The sequence below is a fragment of the Phoenix dactylifera genome, chromosome 3, assembly GCF_009389715.1.
Source record: "Phoenix dactylifera cultivar Barhee BC4 chromosome 3, palm_55x_up_171113_PBpolish2nd_filt_p, whole genome shotgun sequence".
Lineage (NCBI taxonomy): Eukaryota > Viridiplantae > Streptophyta > Magnoliopsida > Arecales > Arecaceae > Phoenix > Phoenix dactylifera.
Window position 1 is genome coordinate 1,292,201 of NC_052394.1, and position 23,552 is coordinate 1,315,752.

General features: G+C 38.8%; 1 protein-coding gene across 5 annotated transcripts; it reads left to right on the forward strand.

Moving 5' to 3' along the window:
- The first annotated feature begins 1,018 nt into the window (after positions 1-1,018).
- Positions 1,019-14,839, forward strand: LOC103703587 (pectin acetylesterase 5-like). 5 transcript variants are annotated; one of them, XR_005510902.1, is made up of 12 exons: positions 1,019-1,500; positions 1,613-1,695; positions 2,006-2,135; positions 5,009-5,088; positions 5,217-5,306; positions 7,194-7,318; positions 8,317-8,377; positions 9,200-9,250; positions 9,358-9,435; positions 9,526-9,631; positions 9,746-9,884; positions 13,936-14,839. XR_005510902.1 is itself a non-coding variant. In XM_039124180.1 (12 exons), the coding sequence occupies exons 1-12, from the start codon at positions 1,287-1,289 to the stop codon at positions 14,062-14,064; spliced, it is 1,290 nt and encodes a 429-aa protein (XP_038980108.1). In that variant the 5' UTR covers positions 1,027-1,286; the 3' UTR covers positions 14,065-14,839. The 5 variants fall into 5 exon arrangements, 3 of the variants coding, with proteins under 3 accessions (XP_038980109.1, XP_038980108.1, XP_038980107.1); XR_005510903.1 differs by having other exon boundaries at positions 1,021-1,500; positions 9,788-9,884; XM_039124180.1 differs by having other exon boundaries at positions 1,027-1,500; positions 9,207-9,254; positions 9,739-9,884.
- Positions 14,840-23,552: the final 8,713 nt, after the last annotated feature.

Below are 23,552 nucleotides of genomic sequence, written 5' to 3' on the forward strand. Positions count from 1 at the left end.
CTTTTGCTTAGCAATTAGAGGTCCTCCATCTATGCTTGGGTAATTATACAGTTGGTAGGCTCACCTTCTCCCTCCCCCTCACTCACTCACTATGTATTTATAAAAAAAAGAGAAGGTAGATATGGGCTTGGAGAGAGAACACATGGAATTCGAAAGTGGGAGAAGAGGAACAGGAAATAGTGATGACAGAAGGAGAGTACGCGTGAATTAGAAGGGGGAGAGACGGCTCGGATAGAGATCGAACGAGCGCGGGACCGGGGGGAGGCTGGATCCAAGGACGAAAGAGGTTACTTCAACCCTATCAGAGGCTGGCTTATGTAATTTTAGACCGTTGGGAATTGGGAAGTGAACGCGGAAATATTACCGAGTATGAATTACGCACTGCTGGCGGGGAGCCGGGACCGGTTCAAAATGAACCAACCAAGGAAATGAGAATCTATGTATAATTTAAAACTCAAATAGGGGGTTATACGAAATAATCATCAAGGTTTAACTAGTCTGCCAACACTAGGGATACATTTGGTTCGTGGGAAGAATTTTTTTCTCACCGAATTTTTTTTTTCTCAAATAGGGGGTTATACTCTTCTAGGGTGTTTTATATAAAAGAATCATCATCTCAGTTGACAATATATATTTGCATATAACTCTCCACAAGAATTCATACCCAGGTCTCCATAAACCCCTCGTTCATCCACTTCCATTCTTTAATTGGAAACTGAGACGGATTCTTGATGGTTCTTGTCAGCTCTATTCCTCATCTTCTCCTTCTCTATAAACCCTCATCCAGGGTATTAGGACTCCATGGATCTCAAACTTTCTATTTAAAAAAGACTAAATAAAATTAGCCCGTGGTCAACTTAAATAAACTCATTCTATAATATTTTTTTTAGCCAACATAAACGATAGGCTTGGGATTGTTTTGATATTATTTATTTTTTTAATCTTATATAAATACTCAATTTTTTTTTTAATATACGATCGATATAGGATTAAATATACCTTCAGACGACGTTTGTTTAGTCCCACTCAACTAAACGCGTAATCCCCGGTTAACTATATATTTGGTAAATTTTGGGTACTTCGATTACGGACAGCTGCCCGCGCTATCAATCCCAAAACATTAATTTTTTTATAGCATATGCATGTTAGGTAATGTAATGCGCATTAAACGATTGGACCATCCGACCGTCGGAGATTGAAACAAGAAGGGAAGAGGAGGCAATCGGTGCTCCGTCACCTCCGAGCTCGCATCGACCCTTCTTGGATTATTATTCGTCGGCGCCTCGATGGCCATCCACCCACTTCGTCTCTGGCGGTGGAGGCGAGGCGGCGGCCAAGACCGCGTGATCATCGCGCTGGGCTTCACCATCCTCCTCCTCACTGTCGTCTCCTGGCTCCGCGAGAGCCCCATCGCCGGCGGACTTCGACCGCCCGCCGGCTCGTCCCATCCCGCTCTCGTCCATCTTACCCTCCTGCGCAACGCCAAGAAAAAGGGCGCCGGTATGACAAGTTTCGAGATTAGGCTCTTTTTTCTCCTTTAACTGTTGATTTCTGTACCAAAAAAAAAAAAAAATCTACCGCTTTTACTAAAGTTTCTTTTTCTTGGATGTAGTGTGTTTGGATGGAAGTCCTCCTGGGTATCACTTCCAGAGGGGTTTCGGGTCCGGCAAAGACTGTTGGCTTCTCCACTTAGAGGTACTCGCTTCTTGCAATTTTCCCTAAAAAGGTTGAATCTTTGGCACTGTAGTATCCCTTTGAACTTTTCTTGTCATCCGTCATCTTCTTTTCCGTACTGCCTTTATCTTGATTTTGTTTTCTGCGTTCTTATCGCAGTTTAAAAGAAATTATCTTGAAAGTAAAAAATATCAAGATTTGTACTGAATTAACGATTTGACCTTGAAAACTTAAGATTTCCTTCTATGTTTATGCTTGCAATTTTCTATTATATACTCTTGATCCTCATAGCTTTTTGCCCAATCATATGATTGTTTTTCTTAATCTGTAGGGTGGAGGCTGGTGCAATACTGTGGCATCATGCGCTTCACGCAAGATGACAGCATTGGGCTCATCAGTTTACATGGAACGCCAGGTTCCTTTTGATGGCATTTTAAGCAACGTTCCATCACAAAATCCTGGTAATTATTTGTTGTTTATATGAGAAATATTTGGTACTGTAACTCTTGCAGGTTAAGTTTATATTATGAGGCACCGGCAAAACCGGTACAGGGCACTGTACCGATTGTCTGGCGGGACGAGTCGGTACGGGCCCGCGGCGGGACGAGTCGGTACGGGCCCGCGGCGGGATGAGTGGAGCAGAACGAGAGAGGCAAAGAGACAGAGAAGGCGTAGAGAGGGAGGGAGGCCAATGGCGGGGCAGCAGCGGAGGCTACAACTGTTTTCCTGTTTCGACTTGCCGACTTCACTTAAAAATCACAAAATTTTTTAGCGGCCAGACCATGGTTCATTCGAAATAGGGGAACGGCCGCGGCCTCCGCTTGCTGCCCTGGTGACGGCCTCCGCCGGCCTCCCTCCCTCTCCCTTTTTCTCCCTTCCCCGCTTGCTCTCTCTTTCCTTCTCCTTTTCCGCCTCCAGCAATGGTTTTTGTTTCCGTTGCCGGAATTGTCTCTGCGAGCTACCGAAACGGCCGGAACTATCCGGTTCGGGACGGTGCCGCCAACCCTGCTATGAGGTTTAAGACATAGTGCATGCATTGACCTATAGTGGACTTTCCCCATGCATATTTTTTCGGCGTCTATAAAACTGTGGTTTTGTCTATATATTCCTGTTTGATTGCCCAGTAGCATGGAAAATAAGTAATTCACATTTACGAAATCTGCACTTAGTCACTTGCATTAGCTATTTCTGAAGTTCCATCTATATCTTGAACAATTAAATTAGTATTTCAGATGGAGATAATATTTTGCATTGCTGTAAGGATAAGTATCCTGACTTCATCAGTTATGACATGTGATATTCTACAAATTTCCCTCCATCTCATTTTCAGATAGTTTTCACATAACTGAACTTTTAATTTGCTTGCTTGTTTGCATGGCAACTTGCACTCTTTTACTTTCTCTTTGTGTAGTTGCACAGTTGAAACTCTTTATACAACCTGATTATCGGTTTTGCACTTTGGTATGAGTTTTTAAGCTGTCTACCTATGGCCAAAGATTGTCAACATCCTGTTGACAATAAATATCTGCTGCAATAGCCAATGTCATGAATCTGAAGGTGCATCATATTTTAAGTTGGTTTTTTTTACGTAGACATTGAAAGTTTTTAGACATCTTAAAATTCACATCATATAGTAAGTGGAATCTAGAATTTTTTCTCTGCTTTATGATGCTTGCACATGCATATGCAGGAGTAAGATGATGATTAAGCAGTATGCAGTATGCATATTTTTGTAATTTTTGCAATATGAAGGCATGAAATATGAACTGATGAAAGAGAAACGAAAAGCTCTGGAAGACTGTTTCTTGCGTTTCAACTTAGTTATGGAGGGTGAAGATGGTATTTATGAATTTGCAAAAAGTTAAAATATTGCATGTAGGTTATTTGGCTTGTGTATACTGCATCTAACTTTGTCAAAGAGCGATAAACAGGTTTCCTTCTTATTTTGTCTTGGAGAGCAACTGTTTCTCCATCATTTCAGTTACTGTATGTTAGATATTGAACTCACAATCACACATATTTATGTTAAAAGATGAATCAAGTAACCTATAATACATCTCAGCTTTGTCCGTCTTAGTTGAGACTAATTCCATATTTGAGGACACATTACAGAGTTGCCTCCCCAGTTGCATCAACTTAGAATGTATGGGTAGGTTTCCCCTCAAGTTATTGGATTTCTGGGTATTATGTTAGGCCTCTTTAATGCCAAACTTGCCCTGGCTAGGAATTAAAACACCACTTCATAGAGGATCTGGTCATGGGTGCAAAGCTGGTCATGAAACATGTAATTAGGTTAAAGCTTGCCTGTCTAGGTGTTTTATATGTTTAATTTTTTTCATTTCATGCTCTTTTGTATTAGTTTTGATTTAATAAAATTTTAACATACTTCATCTTTTTAAGTAGTTAACCTACACTGCAGGCTCAAGTTTGATTTAGTTTTGGCATGCAATCATGAGATTTTCTCTCAATGAGCTCCTTTTCTACATGCATTCCTTGAGGCACTTCCCATTTTTCCCCACACAAGCACGTGGAGCAATGCTCTCTCTCTCTCTCTCTCTGTGTGTGTTCACAAGGCTACCTTTTCTCTTTCATTATCTTTGTGTGGCAATAGGCAGGTAATGATGCTATGGACATTTGTCTAATGATGAAACGAGAGGTGTTGCATAGCAGTCAAAATCCAGATCCTACTAGGGCCCTGTCTAGTTCTCAGTTGCTCTTTTAAGGAAAGCTCCATCTTCAGCTATTAACTGGGCCTTGTAGGCTTGTTGGGGGCTTAGGTTTTTGCAATTAACAGATGGTTTGTACTCATGCTTGGTTGATGCTGCCTCATTGCCCAAATCCAGTTCTCTTAATTTCAAGGAGCCCATGGGGATCTTTGTCTAAGCATGGTTCGGCTTAGCTCATTTTAACCAAAATGTAGTTTTAATTTCAGGTGAGCCCATGTAGATCTTTGCTGAAGCATACATTGGCTTGTTTGACACTTCTAACTAGAGTACATGAATAAAAGCAGGCTTAGGTTTGCCCATTTTGATTTCATTGGAAAATGAATGTTGTTTAAGCTTATTTTGAAATTCATTTTGAATATATACTTTTTTAAAATAATTTCCCTTTTCATTTTCTGTTTCTGTGGTGACTAAATTCATCTGATATTGCATGATTACATCCTTTATAGCTCGATTTCCCCCCTTTTTTACAATCTCATGAGAAATTGACTTTGTTTTCCTATTAATTAACTTAATATAAGGGCTCTAGTTGTTGATTATCCTCTGGATTCCCCGCTTTTTTCAATTGTTAGGCATTTCCTGAGTTCTTTTCTCTTTGTTGTCTATATTAGATTTTTATAACTGGAACAAAGTTAAGATACGATACTGTGATGGTGCATCATATTCAGGGAATGTAGAAAGTGGCATTCAGGTATGTGTGATGATATCGCCCTGTGATATGTTTGACCTGTAAATTATAGGCTAACATTGTAATTATAGAGAGTATAAAAGTCATACAAATTATTTTTGAGTCATACTTTTTTGTATTATTTTTTACAGAATGGAACAAAGCTATTCTTTAGAGGCCAGCGTATCTGGAAAGGAATAATGGATGAACTCTTGTTGAAAGGACTGGCAAATGCTAAACAGGTCATTCCTTCATATATCACTTGATCTGTACTTATTCCTTTTAACATATTTAATTGCATATATTATTGTATGTGCATAATATAAATGGTAATGATGAATGCAATCATTTTGCTTGAACCATTATCTTTGATACACAATCACAGTCGTCATGGCGGAACACATCAATACTTGCTGCTAAATACTAGCTTGTGCTGCTGTGCAATTAGATAAATTATTTTTGAACTATCATTGGGTAATACGTTGTATTTATTTACACATGCAAGAATTTCTTGGCTGCAAGCTGTTTTATGAGATCTGGAAGTGGATACATGGCCGGACTGTTGTCAAACGCATTCACTTTGATGTTGAACATGTGCACATTTGTATGCTTGGTACTCTTCAAAACTTGAGAAAAAAAAGAATTGTTAAAACTCAAAAACTTGATGTAGCAATGAATACGTTTTAACCAGCTTCAGTTATTCTAATGTAAGAAGACTTCTACTTAATTAGTGAAATCACTATGATGGGAAAAACATATAGAACAGGAAGCTTTTTTTGAAGTATTTAGAAATTCCCAATACATAAAGAATCATGACTATGAGACTTAATTACTTGCAGAATCTTCTATGACTATATCTCTTAGTGGTCGTCATTATAAAAACTATCAAGCAGTATAATTACAAATTAACTTGTGCAGGAATTCTACACATAATCTTGATAAGGATATAGATTGTTAGTTCCCTTCTAGTTTATGTGCTAGGCTACTTACCGTTCTAGCCACTGATTTGAGGTAGAATAACATTTTTGTGTCATTCATTTGTTTGTAAATAAGACTTCTATACTTTTGACAAGATAAAATAGATTAAAAGGAACGATTTGAAGAGCTCCTGACCATTCTGAGAACACATGATTTTTCTGGGTAGAGGGCATGGTTTGAAAAGGAAAAACTTGATGCTTAGTTGTGTGATTTTGTATCAGCTTGTTTTGGCCATTAGAGCAAATATAGTTACCAGCTATCATGTTGGTTATGCCAACTAAGTGATCTCTTAGCATCTATGCAAATATGAAATAAAGAAGTAAATAATTAGGCATCTGTAGCTCTTTAATCAGCTCTTAAAACATTTAAATGGCCATTTTATACAACCCCGTGATACCTGCTTGATATCTATTAACTGATAATTTAAGCACTGAAGGTTGAAATACAAGTAATTTACATTATTTGTGAAATACTCATGTTTATAGATGTGTATAGTACCAGTTATAGAATATATGAAGTCTTTTTGGCGTGAATATCTACAACTAAGTTATCATTGTTTTAAATCCATTAAACACGTGAAAGCAGCACCCACCACCATGTCGGTTATGAGGTTTTTTCATGCCAAACAGCAGTTCTCATTGGCACTTGGCACCCATATTAGGCCTCATGATTACACGAACATGATAGTTGCTTTCATCTTCAGCTTTTTAACTTAAGTACATGTTCCCCTTTTTTTAATTATTTTATATGCTTTCACAATTAAATTTTGTTGCACGATTACACTTGTAACCTAGATTATTATCAGATGTAGAATTCTCATTGTAAACAATGAAAAATGGAGATTGTAGCTGTAGACAAAACTAATGTCCAATGTCGCTGTACCAGTTGGTACCACACCGTACCGTACCAAAATCGAACCGGTTGTAGTCTCGTACCATACTGACACTCGGTACATCTTGCTGTCTTGTACCATACCGTGTACCGACACTGTAATAGGATAGTACCGGTATAGGGTCTGGTACCGAGATGGCAAGCCTTGCTGACATCTAATGTTTCTTTTGTGCATGTTGCATTTCAACTGTAAAATTTTTGGTGCAACTAGAAAATAAAGCTGCAGGCATAATATTGACACACCTCATTTCACCTTGCAGGCTTTTCTAACAGGATGCTCTGCTGGTGGTCTGGCTACTTTCATACATTGTGAAGATTTTCGTGCACTTCTGCCTAAGGAGGTCACTGTTAAATGTCTTGCAGATGCTGGCTTTTTCCTTGATGAGTATGTCTCTGACAATAGTTTGTGCACTTTATGACTAATTCTTGCACAGCACTTCATGGCTATCTCTTGCATGCACTATTTTAGAGTGGATTTCTCACGTCTTCTAGTTGGTTACCTTAAGACATTTAAGTTGTCCACCTCAGGGCATCTAAATGCAGGTAGATATTGTGGCTTGTGTAACTTGGACGCATATGCACCTCTCTTTTGAATACATTCCATAGTAACTTTTTGAAGAGTTGAATATTGCATTGTTTATTTGTTTCTGTCTGGCCATAGTTGGCCATGGTTGACTGTGACATTATTTTGGTTGGTGATAGTTGACCATATCTAGTCGTGTTGGACCTTAACCTCAGAAGGTTACTAAAAGCTGACAATATCAGTATTTGTTATTCCTAGATACCCAAAATTTGAATCCACTTTCTAGAAACTAACTTGAGATGAACACATTTTCAAAGCCTACCAGAACTTGACTCTAAGCTTAGTTTTCGTCTTGGTGGCATTCAAATCCTAGAAATTATTAAATAGGGAGACATGCTTGTTTGTAGGATCCATGTCTTTAAGCAATCACATATGGGGAGGAATCTGGGGAGTCAATCTTGTAGTACATGAATTACAGATTTAACTTAATTCAATTATGCTTACTGTTTTTCTATGTGACAGAGTGTTCTTCTTTCTAACTAAAAGTTTATTTTAGTTCATATAGTGAATATGGGTAACTTCACTCTTTCTGTACTTTATGTATATGTATTAATCAAAGCTTGACAAAATATGTTCAGGTTAACTTGCCTAAGTCAAACTATTTGCATTTTGATCTGATTTTGAGTTCCAAATTTTTGAATCATGGAAATTGTCTGTTTCTTTGATCATTTTTTCATGAAGAGTTTCAAGATAAAGTGCAAATATTACTGGCCAAATTGATACATCTGAAAATTCAAAGGTGGTTTTTGTGTTCATATTGACTAGATCTACTTTACTTGTTTTTTCCTCTCTTCTTGCAGGATGGATATTTCTCAGAGAAGGTTCATCCGATCTTTCTATGATGATGTTATCCGCCTTCAGGTCTTCTCTCTCAATGAATTCATGTTACAAATAGAATATTTCTAGCTTTTCTTCTGATCTATATTTGTTAGGTGGAAATCTTGTAAATTTTTATCAATATATCAACACTACATCCTTGCTCTTTCTTTATTCAATGCATATTTCTTTGTAAAATTTCAATGTCTTGTCTGTCATACCTTTTTAAAAGTGAAGATGACCCATAATGTGAACTCAGTGATTAATATTCTCCCAGACAGCATGTTTCAGATTCTAAATATATAGAATGGATCATGTGTACCTTTATTTACTGGAAATATGCTGGTCTGTAAGCTGTTCTGATATGCACAGAGACTTAATGATGTGGAGTCTGAAAATGACTCTTATGAAACCATGTGCTGTATTATTGTTGCATTTTTTTGGCTAGGCTATTTCTTTTGCTATGTTCATCGATTCTATTTAAATTTGACTATATGATGTAGCGGCTTTTGCACCAGAATACCAATAACTTTAATATATTTGTCCATTCTTGTGTTTCTTGATCTTCTCTTAACATTCTTTTGAGTATGTAGAGACATATGATTATTCTAAGGGGTACTGGTTTCATCATCAAGCTGCATTTATTTATATTCTTGTTTCAATACTGTTTTATTAAATTTGAGCTCCATTCCTGATAGTGTTCTGTGCATAGTATCCTTTTTCTGGTCTACGGTTAACTTTCGTTCTACCTCTGAGATTTCATGCAGAACCACCACTAGTTTTAGTCACTGGCTTTAGAAGTTAAAGAATAGTTTTAATCTTCTTTTATTTGCATAAATGGAACCATCTTGACCAATTTGATTTCAGGATGCAGGAAAGAAATTTCGGGATTGCACCTCAAGGATGGAACCATCTCAGGCAGGTCTTCATTTTGCTTTTTGTTATCATCTACATTACCACCAGTTGATGAAAGCACCCTCTTATGCATTTTTTTTTTCAAATTTTGCCTCGAATTTTCTTTTCAGTGTTTCTTTGCACATGAGATTGTTAAGAACATAGACACCCCACTTTTTATTCTCAACCCAGCATACGATGTTTGGCAGGTAATGCTTATCCATTATGCTTTCTTTTGTTTATCAATATGTGTAATTTCTCAAATATCATTTCACAATATGGTTTTACAATGTATTCAGATACAACATATATTGGCTCCAGAATCATCTGATACTCAACAATCATGGCAAAGGTGCAAGCTGAACATTCACAATTGTGATTCCAACCAGATTGAATCTCTCCAAGGTCATAACTTGCAAAAGTTTCATTTTGCATGATTTTTTAACTTTCTATTTCTGTTGGCACTGATGATTAGTACAAAAAAATATCTCCCTTGCTTTTTTTATTGGCAGGATTCAGGGTTGCCTTGCTTAATTCCTTGAGTGATTTTCAGCATAATAGGAATGGGGGCATGTTTATAGATTCTTGCTTCATACATTGTCAGACAATAAGCAATATCACATGGCACTCTCCAAATTCTCCAAAAATTAATAATAAGGTAGATATCGTTGCCTTATTTCATTACTTTGTCCACTTGGAAATAGTGAAGTTATCCTGATGTCATAATGCCTAAATGGAATAAGCTAATATCAATATACAAACAGAAATTATTGCAGCTTTGAAGGCTAAAGTGTCCTGAAACAGGTTATGCATATGATGTCATGACACAGCAGTCTTTAATGAAGATAGACCTACATTTTGCTGTAAAAGTTGACGCTTGTTTACTTTGATGGACAATCATTTTGTGTAACTGGAAAACAGAAATTGTTGAGGTTTGAACATATGACCTCAAATTGTAGATGTCTAAATTCGTAGCTCCAACTAAAACTGTTCTATCTAGTTTTAGGCTCAGATCTCAGATTAAATTAGGTTATCTTATAACTCCAGGTTTTTCAATATGAGTAATTTCCAACCACCCCCTCTTCTTTCTATCATAGGATTGCCCTATGACCTCATGCGTATGATGCCATTTCAAAGTTATTAGCATGGAGTAGATGAAAAAAAGTCAGGAGCACTTACTGGTCAAAGGGGAGTGATCTTATCTTAGCAAACCTCTAACAAGACAGTTGAAGGAATGAGGCAGGTTTTTCCCTGGGTGCCAATATCTGCATATTCAGTTAGTATGGGGTGCCTTGTATATTTTATATCAAGTAGCATTTGGCATGTAATTCATTTGCCTATGTCCTTTTTAATCAATTAATAACCAAGACTTCCAAATTGGGTTTGGGCTATGGTACATAACGTAAAGCTAGGAAGATTCCATTGGTTAATTGATTAGATTTTTACCAGAGCTTGGTAGCCTAATGTCAACCCTATGGACATTCATGCCAGAGTCCTAACCATGTAACCTTATATGAGAAGGGAGTTTTAGAAGCCATCTAGCAAGTCGAGTATTCTACCTGACAGGTTTAGTTGATGAGGACCAATACTTTAAGATCCTTCTGGGCTTGCCAAGTCTTGGCAAAGAGGAAAGAAGGCAAAATTTGGTATCTGGAATCTTTTTTTTTTTTTTTTTTTTTGCAAAGACATTTTATAAGATCCATCCTGCAAGTTTGTTATTACAGGTAGTTCTACAAAGGATAAGACTAATGGTGTACCAATGCTTGAATTATCAATGTAGATGCTATGTAGTTTGTTCTCATCTTTCAAAGACTATGAGTATATAGGAGCATCTGTTGCCAAAGGATCACCCTAAGATGATCATCTCGTAGCTATTGAGAATGAATCAAATCTGACTCGCTTCAAGGTCGAAAGGGTTGAAAAAAGTCAGATGGATTAGTAATCCTTGACAACCAATGATGAAGGATTTCTCGAAAAGTTAAGGATTGGTAATCCTTCTTAAAAATTGAATGGATCTTATACGTATGCTCAATCCCTCAAATTCTTCATAAATTTTAATTGAACTTGATCTTTTCACACAAGAAAAAAGAAATGTAAAAGATAACTCGCATGTTTCTTGTGTCAAGTCTTGGTTCCTCAGTTTTGCCCTTTATTATTGTGGAGTGAGTATCTGTTGTAGGCCTGAGCAAACATCCGACCGAGATGGGCCTGGGTCTCATATCAATAGAATTCTACCTGGACCAAGCCTAGCCTAGCTTGACACAAGTTCTGTCAGCTCAGGCCTAACCTGCCAGCAGGGGCGGCCCAATGCATTTGGGGCCTAAGGCGAGCTCACTAGAAAGGCCTTTTTTTTAATAATAAAAAATTAATAAGTGTAAAATATTTTAAAAATTTATTTAAAATAATGAAACCAAACAGTTTATTCTAGGAATCATGAAACGTGAGTTTAAGTTCCAAGAAATCCAAATCTCTTCTTTTTTAATATAAAATTCCAAGAAAATACAGCATTGATTTCTAATATCGAAAAAAAAAGAACTAAAAATCACAAGAGCATGAAATCCAAACCATATCTCTTGAATTCGTAAATAGAATTAACAAAAAAAATGAAAAAAAGCATAGGTATCAAATCGAAACTATAATAATAGAATGAGTGAAGAGCTATACCAGGATGGAAAGGGACCTCCGGCCAACCAGTGATCTCCACGGCCACGAGCCCACAACTCCAGCCAGCTGAAATTAATCACTCCATCAGCCAAGAAAAGTCCCAAATATAAAGAAACCAAACAAATCGAATCAAAAGACTCCAAGAAATGAAACCAAAATTGCCATCAAAAGTATCAGATAAAACTTACCTGATAGAAATCCCCATAGGAGAGTGGGGAATTACTCCTTGATGCCTTGATGGGCTCCAGCAATTGGACGGCGATCTCAAGCCCATTGTTCGCCTCATGCCCCCTACTCCGCCTTGTATCTCACGAACCCGAACGAGAACGGACCACCCGTCAGATCGGCGGGCGGCACACACCCATGAGAGGAGAAAAATGAGGGCCAGAAGGAACAGAAGGTGAAGGCAGAAGGTCTTCACTCTTCTGCAGGCGGGACGGCGGGTTCTTGCCTTCTTGGAGCCGGAGGACAGTGTCGGTGGCCGAGGAGAGGGGGATTAGAGCGGACGAGTGACGAGATCGAGAGGAGGATTAGAGCAGAGGAGCCAACTGCCGAGGAGAGGAGGAGTTGATCTGTTGATCAATCGGCTTCTCTTTGAAGGGGCGAAGGGTGGATTCAATCGCTGCCGCTCGGGATGAGAAGGAACTTCCTTCAAGGAGTCAGAGAGAAGAAATCGAGAAGGGAAGGGCCGAAGGGGGTTTGGGGAGTGGGGACTGGCCGACTGGGGTGGGGGGAGAGAAGAAGCCGAGAAGGGTTCAGAAGAAAGAAAAAAAAGCACTGGGGATTGTCTTGTCGTAGCCTTTACCTCATCAGGCTCACCTGTAGGCCGTAGCCTGTCGAGAAGCCGGGAAGGCACCGTAGCGGCGTCTGTCTGTTGTCGTAGGCACCAGACGATAGGCCGCCTAAGGCCGGTAGCTGCTGCCGTGAAAACTGCGGTGCAGCGGTGCCTTCTTTGGGCAGCGACGCAGCACGGCAGCGGGGGCCTTAGGCGACCGCTGGCGGTCGCCTAAGGCTCGAGCCGGCAGTGCCTGCCAGGTCCTACATGACACTTCTTTTTCAAAAAATATATATCATATATAGGATAAATAGTATAATATAAAATAAATGATATATATATATAGAGAGAGAGAGAGTGAGTCTCAGGTTTGAGTCGGGCTAGGTTAAAAGCGCCAAGCCCGAGCCTAGCCCGAACTTTGTCGGGCCTGAAAAATTGACGCCTGACGCAACCTGACAAGCCAAAAACCTTGGGCTGAACCAAGCAAAAATCGGGCCAGGCTGGGCCAAGCCAGGTGGGCTGGGCCTGGTTTGCACAGTCTCATTTGCTGCTTCTCTTATCTCCTAGAAGGACACTAAATTCAAGATCAGTGATAATAATTGATTGTATGATTTGAGATAACTTTTTTGAGAAAGAAATTTTGAGATAATTGTGCATGTGTATAAAGTTTATCCCTCTAATGTTTAATCATATCTGTTTTGCACAAGATGTGAAATTGGATGAACTTGTCAACTGTTGTTGTCATTTTTTCATTAAATCAGTCAGAAATTGAAAAGAAGATGAATTGTATTAGAGGGATACTTTGTCTTTAGGACTCAAGTATTTTTGGATTCAGATGTTTTAATTATTTATTGTGGCACTTGTTTGCGCACTTGTATTTAATACAATAATATTGCCTTTGCACCTGTTCTTTGAGCAAGGAAAATACTGCATACCACGTGAACAATTCTGAGTATTGTCATGTGCTTATATATGAGGATGATTAACTAGTCAATGCATATGAGAAGGCACAGATTTGTGTTTTGGTAAATGGGCTTTTTCAATATCACCTTTGTTGAGGATTTCCTAAGCAGATACCCCTTAACTGTGGAAAACCAATTATTATTTGAAGATTTAGAATAATTAAAATCCAGGAAAAAACATACAGTTTGGCGTGAATATCCTACCGAGTTTTGTGTTTGCATGCTTTTGTAATTCACTTTTTATGACTATAGTCTAACTTTTTATTCACGGATTCGCTGACCCGTTGTATGTTTATTTTGAGGAGCAGACAATTGCAGAGGCAGTTGGAGACTGGTATTTTAATAGAAGGGAAGTGAAAGAAATTGATTGCGCACATCCATGCAATCCTACATGTATTAATTTGGATCTTGCTCAACCTTGGCCTGGCCCTAAATAGGATACTTGCGGAATGAGGATCCTTAAAGCGGACCTCAAATAGATTAAAAAGGCTGAATGGTATTGGTTATGCTATGATACTCAACCTCATAAAGATGTAAGGATGAGGAGCCCTGCTGGATAATCTTCCCTAGATGTCTTCCTCCAGTTTCTTGTTACAGTTATTTTATTTCAGTGAGGCATGGCAAGGGATGATGATAAGTGCCTTCAAAGAGCTTTCCTCCTGTGCATGTTTATGGGGCTGATAACCATCTCCTAGTTCATGATGTAGGCTTTTGTGTATGTTATGAATAACAGTGCGAGAATTATGTCTATTGACATCACATTTCATTACTTCTTAAGGAGAAATTGGTGTGCATGATGGAATGTGTATGATGTCTTTGAAGAAAAAAAAGAGAGTTAAAAAAGAAGAGCAGGAAAAGAAGATGGAATGTGTATCATGGATATCAGATCAGTTTGGAGTTCCTTGGATGCTAGTTAAGTCAAGCAGTGCCATTTAAGAGACTTGACTTTCTCTTTCTAGAATCTGGCTACCTTCCAGGTGCTAACTAAGCGATCATCCACCCATCAGCATGCTGCCGTTTGTATTAGTGGATTTTGTTTCCTTCCTTGTAACTAATTGTGAGTTGTGACTGCTTGGAGATAGATACATGAAGGGATTTTTGTTGTTGTTGTTAAAACATGGAACATCATTATGAATGCTTTTGAAGCATTTTCTATGCCTATAACGAGGTATATGGAATGCTGATATATGGAAATGTGGTGGTTTGCATCTAGAATTTGCCCTTTAGCCATGCTTAATACCATCCTTTGTTGTGCCAACCAGTTTACTATTCTGGACTTGATTTTTGAAGTCTGAAAGATATTCTTTGCCTCTATCAGGTCCCTTCAGTTAAAAAAATTAGGTGGAGGGACCTCAGGAGAATTCTAAATGTGATGTGTTAGTATTATTCTGTACACCATGTATTTCCCTTTACAAATGGAACGCTTCAATTTTGGACTCTGTTGGGCTGCCATTCCAACAATTAAAATGCCAGGTGATAAACCGATCAGGTCCTGCAGTCTGCCATCATCGACTAATTTCTGCTTCTATGTTTAATGTATATTAGTAGGAATGGGTGAATTGAATGTTTTCAAAGAGTTATTGTAATTGGATCACTAGTGAATGGGAGAAGAGATTGGTTGGGGGACATGCCCTCCAGGATTCATGTTTCCGTTGTTACTTTCTGCTATGTTTCTGATGCAAATTGGGATATATAGAACTCTTGCAGTTCAGTCATTACATGATTGGCTCTCTTTTGATTTCCGGTCTGCAGCCGCTTGATTGCTCGGAAGTAGATGTATACTTGGCATAACCAAGTTCCACGCAAATGTAGTATTTGCCTCATGAATTCTCTGTGCCTTCTTTGTAGATAATTCTTCAATTATTCACGGATATTTCCTTGAATTTATATCCATCTGCACATAAACCCATCTGAAGGAAAAGTTAATAATGTTTAGCCTCTCGGGGTTAGATTATCAATTTACCATCAACATGGAAAGAACCGATCTCGACTGCTGATTTGATGCATCATTTGTGCTATACGTTGCATTCTCCTGTGAATTTACCATGATCGATACTGCCATGTTAAGACCACCATCAAGGTTCCCTTCTCTTTCATTGCTCCTATCAACCTCGAGATGATTGTTCATTCTCATTCTCCATTGCTGCCACCAGTATCATTCTTTCTTTCACCGAGATTGGTAATCGCCACCTTCGTCAATCTTGCAGACCATGAAGTGTTCGTTCTTCCTTCTCCTCGCAATAGTAATATACAATTGCTGAAGGTGGTCAACCTTTTGAGGAGTCTAAGATTAATAACGGCTTGCATTCACAGCAGAGGTTCATGTTGACAAGAATCCCTGTTTCATAGGTGATATGTGGGAGATCTTTGGAGAAGGAAGCAACCGTGGCTAAACGACAAGAAATTATTATTTTTTATTTCCCGTGGTCTTGACAGAGGATGACTTTTTGGTTGAAGTCAATAGGTACGCTGGAGCTATAATTATGTCTTTTAAAAACTAGCCTTAGGAGAGACCCACCATGGATCTTTTGTTGATAGAAATTTCCTGTAATCCACGAGTGGTGAAATGTTTGGGCCTCAAAAAATGGGATGCATTATTAGGCATGCAAGAGAAAAGAAAGAGTGGGATTAGCCCCCAATATAAAATATAAAAAGGGGCCTAAGTGGGGTTGGAGGGAGAAGGGAATTTTGAATTGCTTAGGGATGATTGCTGGACTTGGAAGATTATGATGGCTTAAGATGGGGACAAAATCATGGAAGGAACGGGAGGAGTGGGCATGAGTTTTGAAATGATGTGATCAAAATGTTTTTGTGGGTATGTGTGTTTTGCCTTCTAAAGTGATAGCCAACTCTTATCTTTGTACTGATGAAAACCATGCATTCCCCATACTCTGGTCCCCCTCCCATCTATGCACATTTTTTATCATTTTTGGTGCCTATCTCCTCATTCGATGGCAGTCTCATCAGAATTTATTTGCGACTTGTAACATAGAACTTTAGAAGTTTTGCTAGCTAAAGATTCATAAGAATTATTAAAATCTATGTGAATCACATTAGCTACTACAATTATTCAGAAGGATCACCAGACTCGATGTAGACTATTTTAACCACCACGTATAGCGTTAGAAAGAGTCCAGAAGCGAGATTTGTTACACCAGAAAGGCAAATCATGTGCCAAACTTTCAAATTGGATAACTTTTTGAAGTCTACGACGAAGAGCCAACCTTCTAGAAAGTTAAAATAGACTAAAATTCCATCGTTTTGTCTCCAAAATGAGTTGGTCAAATAAAAAATTTCTTTTTTTGGAAAGATTTTGACCGGCCTATCTCCCGATCCATGAAGAATCAAGAAAATTAATAGAAGGCAAAGTTGATGTAAAAGTCGAGATCTACCTCATATAGTATTTTATTTTTTTGTATTAATTTATATTAGTCATACTTATTTTTGCTAACTTAGTTCTATTCGAAGTATGAGAGGAATTTAGCTAAAATTTACAATGAAGGACCTCACTACTATTATAAATAGGGGCATGTACCTTAGATTACGAAGTATTGATCATCTATAAAAGAAAAGAGGACGTAAAGTCTACTTTCACAAACTTTCTATCTTTTTCTAAATTTCTTTTGAGAGATTCGAATCGAGTGGGTTGCGAAAATTCTTCCTTCTTTCGATCGGATCAAGTTGGTACCAGAGCCTTAATTTTCTACATCTATGGAAGCCTATGCTTGGAGATGATAGTCAAGTTGGTATTATAGTCGGGTTCCTCTACATTTATGGGAGCAAGTTGGTATCAAAGCTTAGGTTCTCTACATCTATTGAAGCAAGTTAGTACCAAAGCCATGCTCTTTTCTAGTCGAATTCTAATTTGATTTGTTTGAATCAAGTTAGTATCGGAGCTTCAGTTCTCTACATTTATGGGAGTCTTAGTTAATGGTCTAGATGTGCAAACAATACAAGCAGATGAAAAAAGGGCTATCCATGCTTGAAGTATATTGAAGGACAAAGACGAGAATGGTTGCTACTTCTACTTTAATAAATGATGAAATGAAGAAATGTCTTACACAACAAGAGAAGAGATTGCCCACCTCGTCGAGATTGTGTCTCGATTGGTGACACTTTCAACATAAGCACTAGCAACTCCTATAGTGAAGCTGTCTTCCACGTATAGAGACCAGGATCTATCATCTAACAAGGAAAATCAAAATTGGAACCATCTTCGAGCAAAGCCAAGCATTTCAACCATGAGGCAGAAAAGCAGGTGTTTTTCTACCTTCAGTTCTAATTTAGTAGGAGCTAAATTTTCTAAATAGAAGAATCCCCGATTTAGAAGGATCATCAAATTTGATATGGATCACTTTGGCTACTACTGATATCTAGAAGGAACATTAGACTCGATGTAACAACCCAGAACCTCGCCCAAAATGGCTAGCCGGAAGGTATTATTTGGGTTCCTTGATCCTGTATAAGTACCCAAGATCTACCCAGTGAATAACCGATATGGGACTAAATACACGCCCGCACGGGTCCTCACATACTCCCCCCGTTCAAGCCCTGACGTCCTCGTTAGGCTAAGGGTTCATATCTATTCAAATCCAATCACAAACACTACGATTGGCCCGTGGTCAGCCCCAATAGATCCGTGCTGCAGTGTCCCCTAGTCCACATAGGTTATGGGCCAGGGCCGCTCTGATACCATTTGTAACAACCCAGAACCTCGCCCAAAATGGCTAGCTGGAAGGTATTATTTGGATTCCTTGATCCTGTATAAGTACCCAAGATCTACCCAGCGAATAACCGATGTGGGACTAAACACACGCCCACACGGGTCCTCACACTCGATGTAGATCATTTTGGCTACTATAGATATCCAAGAGGATCACAAGCCTCAATGTAGACTACTTTACCCACTATGAGTAGGGCTAGATAGGATTCAGGAGCAATATTCGCTACGTCAAAATGCTAAATCGCATACCAAACTTTCAGAGTCCGTAACTTAATCATATGACACTCGATGGAGATGGTCTATTTTTTCAAATTGGATAATTTTTCGAGGTCTACGATAAAGAGCCAACCCTTTAAGACGTCAAAATGGGACGAAATTTCATCATTTGATTTCCAAAATGGGTTAGTCAAACCGAAAGTTTTTGTTCGAAAAAGATTTTGACCGAGCATACCTCCTAATTTGTGAAGAATCAGATGGAGCAACCAAATGCAAAGTTGATATAGAAGTCGAGATCTACCTTCTGTAGGATTGTAGTTTTCTATGTTAATTTATACTAGTCATATTTATTTTTGAAATTTTAATTTTATTTTAACTAGGAGAGAAATCTGACCATAATTATATGAGGGAGGACCTCGCTATTATTATAAATAAGGGCTATACATCTCAATTTACAATGTATGGATCATCAATAAAAGAAAAAGGATGTAAACTCTAATTTTATAAATTTCTCCATCTTTTTCTAAAATTTTTTTTGAAAAATTCAAATTGAGCAGATTGAAGAAATCCTCCCTCCTCTCAAACCAGATCAGCCAAGGTGTTACGTTTTTTTTCCCCAGTTAGCTCCTTCAATGACCTTCCTGCCCTTAATCATGAAATTGCATAGATGTAACTATAAGCAATTTACCAAAGGGCCCTGCAAAAGCAGCCTCTCTCTCTCTCTCTCTCTCCATGTTAAAGAAGATTTTAACCAGTACTCTTATCTTGTCCTCGGATTTTAAAATTTAAATTGTGACCCATCTAATGCTCTATAGGGCGACTATACTCCTGCATATGATGTGGAAGTATTGCACATGGCATTCATTATGTTTACACTCTCCCGGGCTACTTGCATAAGCCTCTAGGTTTTGTGCTCGACTTGTACCTCGAAGAACCTTAGTTTTTAATCAAATGTCAACTTAATATCACTCAAAATATTATGAAAAAAGATACGGAAATTACTCAACCAATATAGCATCTTCCTATCACTCCTCTTTCGACATGCTCAATCAGGCTTTCCGCTGATTCCTACCAACCAAGGCTACAAGGGCGTGCTGATGCTCTCGTCTTAAGGAAGCATACACACCTACTGTGAATTAGAGAGACCTGACCCGGATGTTCCCTCTCCGTTCTAGCTTTCTAAATAAGTCAGATCGGTGCAGGAAAAACAACGATCACGATTTATTTGAGAGATCACCAAGTCACCTACTTGAATTCAGATGAGGTGCAAAGTTATGCCAATGAATCCTATATATCCAAGGTTCCACCCAATAATTATGCCTTATTGGACTTCCTTCCTTCCTTAAAACTCAATTCGCTTTGTATCAAATTCTTCCAGCACAGTACTAATGAGGTCCAAGCAAATTGACACCAGTCTAAAGTTTGGACAGTGCAAAGCCTGCTTCTGGCTCGTGGGCGTACATGTGACGTGATGACGACCACTGCGATGACCCACCTGTGGTGGCCACCTTCCCTTTTGCCAATTGCCTGCTGCGACCCGCGGTGGGTTCCGAAAGAGAGAAAGGGGGTGCAGCAAACAGTACACGCACCAAAGGTTTTCGCCTAAAGTCCCAGCCGCTTCCATGCTCTTGGATGGGCAAAGAGATCGGTCCCCGCGAGGAGGCAAACCATGTGCATCCATGCATCGAGATCTCTGGACGCATCAGAGAAAGGAGGAGGAGGAAAAGGACAAGCAAAGGGGGTCATTCATGAGGATTAGATGGCTTCATTGGTGATGGGATGGGGAGTGATCCCTCCCTCGATCCCCCTCTTTCTACAACAATATTAATTAGTTTCTCTCACAGAACTTGCAAGCTGGATTTTTGGACATGTTGCTTGATTTCTAGGTCTCTTGCTCTGACCAATTTGAGCAACAAACCATGACGAGTAAAGCAGTGGAGTAGTTGAATCATTCGTGATATACATCTTTCATCATACGTAGATCTCATGGGAAACTCCCAAGTAGCTAAACATCATGCTAGTTGAAAAGAAAAAGAAAGATGAAGTAGGGGTGCGTTGACGTGTCTTTTCATAGTTGACATGAAAATGCCGCTCCAAGAATTTATACTTCTTAGAGGGCCTTTTCTCTTCTTGTATCCGGTTTTAGCTAACTGAATGAAAATCTAAATCTCTATGCACCAAAAAGTTGGAGGAAAACAAGTTATGAGGTGCTAAAGAAGGACTTTGTGCAATAAGAATGTAATGCATGAAAGTTGTTGTTTTGGACAAATTGGCATTAACAAATGCCGCTGATACACAATTGGGGCAGGGCGGGGGGAAATGATTCTAAGCCGAATAACATAATGCATTGAAGATTTGAATTTTAATAATTACATATTTGTATTTGTGGTGCAATTTTAGGATGGATCTTTAAAGCAAAGTAGCATAATGCAAGGTCGAGCTGAGTGAAGCCTACAATATGGATGCAGACAATAATATGGAATAATGCACTTATAGTTTGACTTAAGATCATATAAGCAACAAGAACTGGGATCGGGCGGTTGCCATATGACCTACCTGCAGCCATCTAACCAATTTATTGAAGAAAACAAAGATTAAAAATATCATGATTTAGAACAGACCATCACATATTATCATGAAATTCTTGAGATTAATTGATTAATTTGATTTATTACAGCATCCATCCTACCAGACCCTTCCCAATTTAAGATGCAACCATTCTTAAATCAATGGTTTTTCGCTAAAAAAATCCAAAATTCAAAATTTAAAACTAAAATTATATAATGAGGCCAGAGAAAATATTAAGGGAAATATGACTATTATTTGATTTGTTTCCATGGACCCTATACTGTTACTATATATTCTTCAATACCTAATACTGTTATGAAATTAGTGTTGCTGCGTATTCACTTAACCCCCCTCCTCCCACCCTCTAAAAGGCCAAAAAAAAAAAAATGTGTTGCGAAATTTTTTTCATGAACAGTTGTAATCTTGTCCGTCATCTATGTCAGTACTCTCTATTTTGTCCGGTTCACTTTTTTTATGTTCCTTTCAGTCTAAAAGCAAGGGAGGTGCACCTACTAAAGATTAAACTTGTCTGAAGATGGAGAGGAGACGTGAGGTCACTCGCTCCTCCACGAAGGAAAACTCCCAACGACTTTAAGGAGTCACAAGAGGATACAAATGATCAGCGAGTGGAGAGAGAGATCAACGTTTCTCTTCTCTTCTTTCTCCTTTTAAACGCTGTCTCTTTTTTTTGGGGTCTCCTCTCCATCTATCTTCATGTACTCGGAATTCGACGTCTCTTTTTTCTTCGGCACGTCCGCTCCGCAGCTATCTTAATCTCCCACAAGAACTCCAAGATCCAAATAGAATTCCATATCGAGGAGTTAGAGAACACCAACAAAACAACCAGTCGCCATGGAACAGAAACAAGAAGACGCCGCCGCCCCTCCACCACCTTCTCCGTCATCATCTTCTTCAGCGGATCAAACAAATACAGACGTTGTTGTTTCGAGGACTAAAAAAGGAGAAGAGGAGAAACAAGGGGAAGCAGATGATGGCAATGGAGATGATGATGATGATGGCTATCAGACCCCGATGTCTCCGAGGCATAGAATTCCGCCAGCCATTAAATGCCCGCCCGCACCGAAGAAGCCGAAGATGCCGAAGCGATGGCACTGCATAAGAGTTAAGGCAGGGACCGGTCGTGTGCGTCGCCGCATCGAGATTGGATCGGCTTTGTGCCTGGAGGCCGACGATCTCGGCCAGAGGAGGACGAGGAAGAAGAAGAAGGCCAGAGAAGATGTGACCGCCTGCCGATGACTCTTCTTTGCATTATTTTTGGTAAGAGAATTTATTGATAGATAGACATGGCTTTGCTTATGTTTGTGCTGCATGTTAAACATGGTGTTTCGGAATTGTATATTTTTTCCACCTTTTCTACTTTCCTTGATCATTTTCGTTGGCTGTCGCTTGAGCAAATTTTTGTAGTACTTTCCTTCTGATGTGTTTGGGACCTTTGGGTTCACTGGATCTGAGTCTGCGTAGAAAAAGGCAGAAGTTTCTGTCTGTAGGTGAAGAACCGGCAATGGAGAAGACCGATACTATTCTCTAATGAAGGGCACGAGGAATTTTGCCATGAAGCTTGTGGTTTTTGTTGGTTGAGGTTGTCCGCTTTTCTTCTTTTGGTTTTGTTCTTTCTTGCCCTGTTCTATTGACTTGCATGCAGAGAAGGAACAGACACTTGGCTTTCATCTACTGAGATTCCTTGTGGGTGTCTTTTTCTTTCCCTTTTTTCCTTGGGGAAGGGAGGGGGTTAAGACTTGAGGGTAAGATTAAAAAAGCTAAATTGCTTCAAACTCTTCCTGGTTTGCTCGTGCATCAAAAAGTGTTCAAGTTTATAAGCAAAACATGGGCATACAAGTAAGTGTACGCCCATATATCTCGTATTAGCATCTATGTCTTTGATATTCTCAAATGGCCAGATTGAAAATAGGAAGTAAGAATCTACTGAGAAAGAAAATAAGAAATAAGAAGAGAACTTAGGACCGTAGTTTTTTTTTTTTTTTATCCCATCTTTTAAGACACAACTTGGGGCACGTAGTTTTCTCTAGAAACAGTGTAGACCTGCACTGGAAGATGAATGATCTAGCCTCACATTACAAGATGAATGAATATATCAAATTAGCTGGGATCCATTGCACCAAAATTTGTTTTTGACTCAATATGATTTTAATCATCTGCAAAAGTTGACTGGAGAAAATAGTCGGATTGGAACATCTAATCAACAATACTGACAAATAACAAATAAGGAAAATTCATGCACTCTCCAGTGAAGAAAGATCTTCCCTCTTCCATCAAAACTAATTAAAAAAATCTTCCCTCTCCAACAAGAAGGAAAAGAAGAAGAGGAAGATGAAAAAGACGATGTAGGAGAAGAAGAGGAAGAATAAAAAGAAGAACAAGAAACGAAGCAAAAGAAGC

What these genes read in the sequence shown, in the direction of transcription:
- LOC103703587 (XM_039124179.1), top strand. Translation starts at nt 1,287, where the DNA reads ATGGCCATCCACCCACTTCGTCTCTGGCGGTGGAGGCGAGGCGGCGGC. An exon ending in GACTGGCAAATGCTAAACAG is followed by an intron (nt 5,307 to 7,193) that starts GTCATTCCTTCA and finishes TTCACCTTGCAG; the next exon opens with GCTTTTCTAACAGGATGCTC. An exon ending in CTCCAAAAATTAATAATAAG is followed by an intron (nt 9,885 to 13,935) that starts GTAGATATCGTT and finishes TTTGAGGAGCAG; the next exon opens with ACAATTGCAGAGGCAGTTGG.